The following is a 9,161-nucleotide window of genomic DNA, read 5'->3' on the forward strand; positions in this document are numbered from 1 at the left end:
CATTTTTCGTGAAAAAAATTTTTCGTACAATAACGCCTCTTAAACTTTGCAGCATAAAGAGAAGCTCCTGTTCATTACTACTGATTTTCATTTAAAAGTTAAAGTTGTGTTTTTTTTTGTAAACGATTCTTTTGCTGCGTAAACTGATGTTCAAATTTTTTTATCCACTCGAAATCCAAAGAAAAATTTCACCATGTTCATACCTAGAAGTTACGATAATTTATTCAGGCATTTTAACGAGCTTCCGACTTATAATTCTTTGATAAAAATAAACAAATATTTGTTCAGTCGTTCATGCTAATGAGTCACTTAAAAATAATATATAATTTTTAAATAACATTATAATTATTTAAATGATCTATAATATGAACGAAATAAAATAACCTAATATTTAAATAATAATGTACATTCGCTTAAACATTACACGGCTAGTAACACGTATTAAATATAAAACAATTTCAATTTAATATTAAAACAATTAAAATCTTTCGATTGTAGACTATAGTTAATATCAACAAAAATTAACGTTCGACCGATTTTGACATTTATCGATTTAGTTTTCTTTCACATTCCGACAAGGAAACATCGAAGATCTCTCTTTTCAAACGTCTAAGATTAAACGATTAATATTAATAATAATAATAATAATAATAATAATAATAATAATAATAATAATAATTTTATAACGATATATTTAAACGATGTATAATGTACGTATATGGAATAAAATAAACTAATCGTACTTATACTATTGTATAACATACTCAAAACAAAAAATATAAAGTAAAATATAATTAACGAATGCTTTGTAATTAATTTATATTCAGAGAAGTCTAATTTGGCACATGCTGTTCTTTTTTTTTTTTTGCTTTTGTTAGATATACCTCTATTTCTGCTATATATATAAAAATTTCTTTCATACTAATTCGTTAGATAATCCTCGAGAGCAATATAACCTATACAAATTTATATACCGATACAGTAGGTGCGTAATAGCGATAATGTTTCCCTATCACTTCTGTAGTTCATATTTTGTCCACACCTATCGCTAAAGTCGCATATATTACGAGCGAAAGGTGGGAAATAGCCTTAAGGTCACGTCATGAGGAAATTGAGAGAGTCATGATGATATCAAATGAATTATACGTTAACATCGAATAGAATCGTTAAAATTTTTGTAAAGTATCTCGAAAATCATGTATAAACTTGTGACTGTGTTATTTTAATATATTTTACCATGTGTTTTATAATCTTCCCAATAATAATATGACAATCTGTGATGTCTGATTACGAAATGATTAAGTTCGTTGCTTTTATGGAATTATATTGTTGTAATCATGTGTGATAATGTAAATAGTAATCCATTTGTTGGATTGTTCTCTACTATAAACGATGCCGTATTGTATTCAACACGAGTTATCAATGCTGAAAATAATGACAAATATACGAGTCAATCTATCGAAGAAAATAACGATAAAGATGAAAAATTATTTACCACCCAAGTATCTGAAAGTTGTCAAATAAAATCAGAAATAATCAATAAACTTATGGCAGATGTATTTGGTTTGCGATTAAAATCGAAGGAAGGAACACAGATAGAAAAAGAATTGATATTTATTGATACTGACTCTGTAGAAAATGCTATTTTTGAAAGGTTAATGATATCCAATCCAAAGACTAAGCTAATCCTACAGCGAAACTCAAATGGAACTTATATCGATGGTCATATTCTTGACACACAAGTTATACCTTATCTTTATGAAAGTTTTTGTCGTTTGAGAAAGTATCGAGCAAATCAAGAATTTTCCGATGATATTAATAATTTACAACATATCATTTTGAGGAATGTTGCCACAGCTTTACAAGAACCGGGTTTATTCGAAAGTCAAGAGGTAAATAAATATACTATTTCTTTTTATGACTTATTAATTTTGGAATTATATTAGAAGTAAATAAGAAATATATATTGTAATTTTTATCATTTAGATTCATTACCAATTTATCGCTTTATTCATGGAAAACATTTCAATAACACCCGAACTATCTGTATTTACTAATGGTATAGTAACGGAAATATGCTCTGGTAATGAAGATACATGGGAGGATATTATTAATGTATCTTTTAGTCCTATTCTTGCTATTATTCACAAAGAAGCAGCTCAAAGCAATCTTTTAATATTTCGTCAATATTGGTTTAGTCTTCTTTATCTTTTTTCTTCAATTGAACCTTTAGCAAAATTACTTATACACTATAATAAACCAAAGTCTAATCAAGGTCGGGACTATTCAAATACATTGTTAGGTGCTTTGTTTCGTTTGAGTTGTTTGCCAGAAACAATTGATGCAGAATTTGATTTTTTTGATAAACCATTTGAGAAGGTAAATTTATTCAATAATTATTATATACCTTGATTTAATGATTACCATATTTTTCTTATTTTAATATTTATTTGCTTTTAGCCTACTGATACAATCAAGGCTAATATATGGACAGCATTGGACGCACTAAGCGAATCGTTACAACGTATTTTTCATTCCTTATTGAAATGTTCTGCGGAAGTCCGTCATATGACTTTGCAATGGATAGGAAATTGCCTTCATGCAAATGCAAATAGGGGAAAGCTTTGGAATTCTCATAATGACATCAATTTTGGCGCATCATTATGCGTATCAGATGGATTTATGCTGAATTTGGGGAGTATGCTGTTGCATCTCTGTCAACCATTTTGTGTTAAATTAAATGACACAAAAATTCCTAAAGTTGATCCAACATATTGCGCAGTGGAGGTTTGTGCACTGAATGCAGTCCTAGTTTTACAGATAATTTAAAAAACAAATACAAATTTCAGGCTGCAGATGAAAATGAAAGTCGTATTCGCGGTTTACATATGAAAGGAATGACTCAAGAAACTTGTTTGATACCAACACCAGAAGATCATGTAAGACCAATAGCAAAATCTTTTGGTTTTGTAACAGAATGTTTCTTTTTAACGCATCGTGCGCTGGATCTTGGATATAGAGTTGTTTTAGACAAACTAATGAGGTATATAATAGTAATACTTTTATTTCTTATGTAAAACATGTTAATGACTTTCATTATTAAAATTACAGATCAGAACAAGACTTGGCTAGTATTCAACGAGTTTTTAACGATTCTCGTAATGGTGGTAGTTCAGAAGTTATGGAGATGATTACTCAACGATTAGAAATGGAGATGACAAAGTAAATGTTAATAATAATAAACCATTTTGTTATTTAATATAACAAAGTTCGCATCATGTTTGAAATTTATATTACAGGTATTTGTCTTTAAAGGCTAGTTTATTAGCTCCTGAAATGTTGAATCTTTTAGCCAAATTTCATGCAACAACAGCACACTGGTTAATACAAGTAAATTTAAATGAGATAAATGAAGAAAATGATGATGATGATTATGCACCAAAGCAACATAGGCCCCTTACATTCCCTTTGTCAGAAATAGTTCCAATTACTTTAAGGTACAATATATATATATAATTTTTTACAATTTCTATGTATTTCCTGATATAATCTAGTATTATATAATTATTATATTATAATTATTATATATTATAACATAGGTGCATTCCTGAATTTGTAGTGGAAAATACAATTGGATTTTTATGTTTTTTACGAAGATTCAATCCTTATACCTTTGAAGAGCAAGGAGAAAGTTTGTTGAATCCAATATTAACAGAGGTAAATTATTAATAATTGTTTATTGTTATTTTGTTATAAAGTATATATTAAGTATAAATAAAAATAAAATGATTTATTGTCATAGATAATAATGTTAATGGATCAACATCGACTTTACAATCCTCATTTACGTGCACGATTAGCCGAAGGATTAGGTTCACTTTTACCTACTACAGAGGAAGGTATTAACCCAGGATTAGGTCCTCTAAGAACATTCCACAGGCAACAACTATTTAAAACGCATCCACATGCTAATCAAGTTAGTAATTAATTATTCAACTTTACATATAAATTAATAAATTAGATTATATAGTAATAGTATTCCTTTATTGTTTATACAGATAGTTTCCCATTTACTTCAAGTATTCGTTAATATTGAAATGACTGGGCAAAGTGTACAATTTGAACAAAAGTTCAACTATCGTCGACCTATGTATATCGTTATGCAATATTTGTGGAAATTGCCTGAACACCGTAATAACTTTGTGTATGTTAAATTAATAATGATATGTGACATACACCTGTATACCTGAAATTTAATATTATTAATTACAAAAATGTATTTTTTTTTTTTTTTATATAATTATAGCATTTTAGCTCAAGATGCCGAAGCCAATATGGAAGCCGTACATCCACCCTTGTTTCTATGTTTTATCAATCTTTTGATGAATGACGCTGTTTTTTTGTTAGATGAAGCTCTTTCTAATATGTCACACTTAAGGCAAATGATTCATGCAAGGTAGGTTAATGTAAGATATTTACAATGAAAGTTTCAATTATATTTTATATAGATATTAAAAATTATAATAAAAATAATATTATTTCCATAATTTTTAAGGGAAACTGGGGAATGGAATAAATTACCTCAACATGAACGTGTTCAACAAGAAAATTACCTTCAACACATAGGCACGATTGCGCAGTTTGACAATATTTTAGGCAGAAAAACTATACAGACGATAAAAATGTTGACGTCTGAAATAAAATCGATTTTTTGTCATCCAACGATGGTAGATCGGATAGCTTCGATGCTTAATTATTTACTGTTGCAATTAGTTGGACCTAATAAAAAAAATCTTAAGGTGCTTAATTTTAAGATTTTAGAATTTATGTATAATGTAGCTTTATGATTATAATATTATATTGTATTGAACTTATTTCTGCCAAAGGTCAATGATCAAAAAGAATATGGATTCGATCCAGCGAATTTGGTGTTAGATATATGTGAAATCTATGTTAATTTAAGTGAAAACAAGTCATTTACATTGGCTGTATCTCAGGACGGTCGTTCTTATAGTCCTGATCTTTTTAAATTAGCAGATAATGTACTTGGTAAGATTTTTGTCTTTTATAATATTTATTTTTATATTGATTTTCCTTTGATCATTTATAACATAATATTTCATTATAGTTCGCATAGGTGGTTTAGATATATTAGGAGATTTAAATCAATTTGCCAAAAATGTGGAAAAAGCTGCAAATCAAAAGAAAGAAGAAGATGAAATTCTAACGGAGGCTCCAGAAGAATTTCTTGATCCTATTATGTCAACTCTTATGGTTGATCCTGTTACTTTACCTTCATCAAGAATAACTATTGACCGACAAACCATTGCCAGGTTGAGTTTAAATTATCGACACTTATACATTTTACTATAGGCATGTAGGTACAATAATTTCATGTTTTTATTCTAGACACTTATTAAGTGATCAGACTGATCCATTCAATCGTTCTCCTCTTACTATGGATATGGTAAAATCGAATACAGAACTAAGAAATAAAATACAAGAATGGATAGCGAAAAAAAAAGAAGATATATCATTTAAAATTTAACGATGTTATTTTCTTAGAATAAAAATGTACAAATATATTACTTTTCTCTGTGTGTAATATTCGGGATAAAGTCATTGTATAGATTTACATATAAGTAATAGAAGTATACACAACATATAAATTTATTAATACTATTTCGCAGACCATTTTAGTTCTTAATTATATATGTGTGTGTATATATATATATGTATATATATACATACATACACACATACATACATCAGTTGAGGGAAGAGGTATTTTATTCCGTAATTGAATGTATAACACTTTATAAAATAAATTTTTTGAACATTACCACAGACTTAAAAATAATATAGTATAAAAAATATATTATATATTTTTATTTAATATTGTAGGTAATTGGATAAATTTCATCTATAATTCATAAAAATAATTTAATTGCATTAAATTTGTACAAATTATTATTATCCTATCTAAAGTTACAAATTATTTATAAGTTCATCAAAAGTTGTAACAAACCATTTTGAATTTAATTTAACACTTTCTCTAATTACATTTCCTCCGAAACCTATAATTAAAATTTATATATCATAGTGTAAAAAAAAAAAATAATTGTAAATATTATAAATTATCATCGAATTGAACAACTTTTGTATAACAATTTTTATTATATTTTTTAAATTAAATATATATACCTATAAATGCATCTGCTGGAGGAGAAGCCTCTAAATCTGTTGCGCCATCTCCAACATGAACAATAGTTTCAAATCCTCTTTCTTCTTTCAGAAGACGAATAACTTCAGCTTTACCACCACTTTTTGATGTCAGTTCATTTTCATCAAAACCCGCATAATCTCCTAAATATAAAACATATTCTTTATTCTTATTTTTAATCCTCTTTTAATTATTATTTTTTAAGGAGAAATAATATACTAACCTGTAAAATAAAATTTAAGTCTATTTGCATAAATATTTTTGGATGGTATATCAAGTTGTTCTGCAACCGAACGTATTAAACAATGGAATCCTCCAGAAACAAGAAATACTTCCTTTTTATGTGAATGCAATGCTTTTACCAAATTTCTGTAATATTAATATGTTATCAATAAATCTAATATATTGTATAACACTTTTATGTAATAATATATTATAAAAATGTATTACTTTATTCCCGGAGTAAGCTGTGGAGGATGTACTTGTATAAATTCTTTAATCTGTGTTATACTAGGTCTTATAATACCTAATCTTACTGAAAGAGATTGTTGAAATGTCATATTTCCTTGCATTGCTTGCTTTGTTCTAGAATATTGTAAAAATAATATATTATAAATTATGAAATTGATCTGTTAAACATAATTAAATTTCAGATCATTTTTTTCACAGATAATGCATTGAAACATTTTTAAATGTACTCACAATTCAGTAACTTGTTTGCCTTTGCCACAAAATTTGGCAAGTTCATCTATGCCCTCATCTTTGATGACAGTAGAATCTACGTCGAAAGTTATTGCATCAGCAATTCTCCAAATAGTTTTTATTTTTTCTAAATTTTCCATGTGTGCTTCTATTGTTTAAAAAAATGTATGTAATAATCAAAACATATTATATAAAAACATTTGTATAATGTTATTGTTCAATCATAATTTTATTAAGTAAACATTTCTTTTAATCAATCATATACATATATATTGATTGCAACAAAAACTTAACAATAAACTATTAATTTCGATTTATTAATCTAGCAACAGAATATATTTTTTCCATTTTACAAAGTTACGATAGATCATTGGAATTGAACAATATCACAATAATATTACGTGAGAATGACGTGACGTGAATTAAAAATGCACATCATGTGACTTGTATATTTCCAGAAGAATATATATTATATATCAATTACAAATATATATTAACTAATGATTAAAATATATTACAAATTTATATTGCTATTAAAGATTTAGATTTAAAAGATTTAAAAAAAAAAAAAAAAAAAAATAGAAAATAAAAAATAATTATATATTATTTACGTCTAAACTGACAAATAATTCTCAACATATCGTATTATGTGTACAAACACACACCTATATATATGTATAGATATTTTTTAAATGTACATATTATGCACATTAATCATACATTTTTTATCGATAAAGATAATTTCCAATGATAAGTAAAATCACATATGGGGATTTACATACTTCACATATCAGAAAAGATAAACGGTAATTGACTTCATCACACATACATATACACACGTATATATACATATACTACGCATTCAGAACTTAACTTGTTATGTAAGTAGTGAAATCGGTCTACGGAAATTGATAATGAATCGTTAGAAAATAGTTTGAACAAAGATATTTCTTACGAAATGTTATATATCATTAAATGTATACGTATCTGTATACTAATTGTATATAATATTATATACATATATATACATATATACAATTATATACACGTGTTGATTGTGTACACGTGTACCTCTTTTTGATAAAAAAGTGCATATATGTGCATGTATATTGAAATGTACTTACATATTATTAATTATATCGGAAAACAATGAAAATAAAATATTAAAAAATATCTTTATAAATATTATTTAATATTTTTATTATGTAAAAAATATTTGATGCGCATGTAGATTTTTCTTAGACATATTTTTAATATTCAAAATTGCGATGAAAATAACCGATATGAACGTTTATGTGCCATAAAATTGCACTAATTGGAATGTAAAAGTTATGCGAACATAACGTAAAAATAAAAGTTATGAATGTATAGCGTAATGGTCTAATATCGAAATGGAGCTGATTATATCGAAAAAATAATCGATAAATTGTGTATGTTTATTTCGAACATTTAATGGTATATACGTATTATACGTATATAATATTATACACGGAAGTATTTTATTAAAATTTAAAGGAAACAAATTATTATTATAAAAAAATTAACGAACTTGAAAAATAATAGAAGTAATAGTAAAGAAGTAATAGCAAAAGTAGTAAATAAAAAAGATCAATTTTTTTCTATTTGGAGAAAAAAAAATTATCAATAAAAGTTCCAGTATGTTACATTAATAGAAGTAAGACTTAAGTACATGAATAAAGGAGATAAAAAAAAAAAGAAAAAAAAAAAAAAACAAAAAAAAAATAATAACAATTATTTAATTTATGTGTCAAATGAAATTATTTCTTTTGTTATAGATACGTATATATAAATATATATGTGTGTGTATATCTTCTCTTAATATTTATAATTATTATGATATTTTATATTATTAGTATTGTTTAATTGTGCCTATTGGTTATACATACGGAACGAATTAGATTTGCTTCGGTCGTAACAAATAAAGAAATATTTTATTGTTTGACTTTATCAATGATATTTACATTGAATTGTTAAGCGCGTCTTCCGCATGATTGAATTTGGATAAATTATAACGAGTACTTACGTTTTATATCAAAACAGAAGTGTAACGGTGTGACAGTGTTATATGTGCAACTTCTTGTGGATAAGTGCTTTTATAGTTTTCGACTGTGATAAGAATGTACTACTACTTGTACAACCTTCTTCGGCAATGTAGCAATTTATAATACTTCACATTAGATGGCGCAAGTGAAACAATCACGACAATCGTTTCATT

General features: G+C 26.3%; 2 protein-coding genes across 5 annotated transcripts; one reads left to right on the forward strand and one right to left on the reverse strand.

Moving 5' to 3' along the window:
* The first annotated feature begins 1,064 nt into the window (after positions 1-1,064).
* Positions 1,065-7,138, forward strand: LOC124952518 (ubiquitin conjugation factor E4 A). Its single transcript, XM_047502520.1, has 14 exons — positions 1,065-1,892; positions 1,987-2,379; positions 2,461-2,787; positions 2,850-3,043; positions 3,112-3,222; positions 3,300-3,497; positions 3,600-3,717; positions 3,803-3,976; positions 4,059-4,204; positions 4,307-4,456; positions 4,556-4,799; positions 4,887-5,049; positions 5,129-5,333; positions 5,410-7,138. The coding sequence occupies exons 1-14, from the start codon at positions 1,338-1,340 to the stop codon at positions 5,546-5,548; spliced, it is 3,117 nt and encodes a 1,038-aa protein (XP_047358476.1). The 5' UTR covers positions 1,065-1,337; the 3' UTR covers positions 5,549-7,138.
* Positions 5,925-9,115, reverse strand: LOC124952523 (phosphoserine phosphatase). Of its 4 annotated transcripts, none has more exons than XM_047502532.1 (6): positions 8,970-9,115; positions 6,926-7,073; positions 6,674-6,808; positions 6,447-6,592; positions 6,205-6,366; positions 5,925-6,077 (listed from the first exon to the last, which is right to left on the reverse strand). In XM_047502532.1, the coding sequence occupies exons 2-6, from the start codon at positions 7,063-7,065 to the stop codon at positions 5,989-5,991; spliced, it is 672 nt and encodes a 223-aa protein (XP_047358488.1). In that variant the 5' UTR covers positions 7,066-7,073; positions 8,970-9,115; the 3' UTR covers positions 5,925-5,988. The 4 variants fall into 4 exon arrangements, with proteins under 4 accessions (XP_047358488.1, XP_047358490.1, XP_047358489.1 ...); XM_047502534.1 differs by having other exon boundaries at positions 8,833-8,970; XM_047502533.1 differs by lacking the exon at positions 8,970-9,115 and adding an exon at positions 7,708-7,731.
* Between the last annotated feature and the right edge of the window lie 46 nt (positions 9,116-9,161).

Source organism: Vespa velutina, chromosome 10 (assembly GCF_912470025.1).
Source record: "Vespa velutina chromosome 10, iVesVel2.1, whole genome shotgun sequence".
In the NCBI taxonomy this organism is placed as follows: domain Eukaryota; kingdom Metazoa; phylum Arthropoda; class Insecta; order Hymenoptera; family Vespidae; genus Vespa; species Vespa velutina.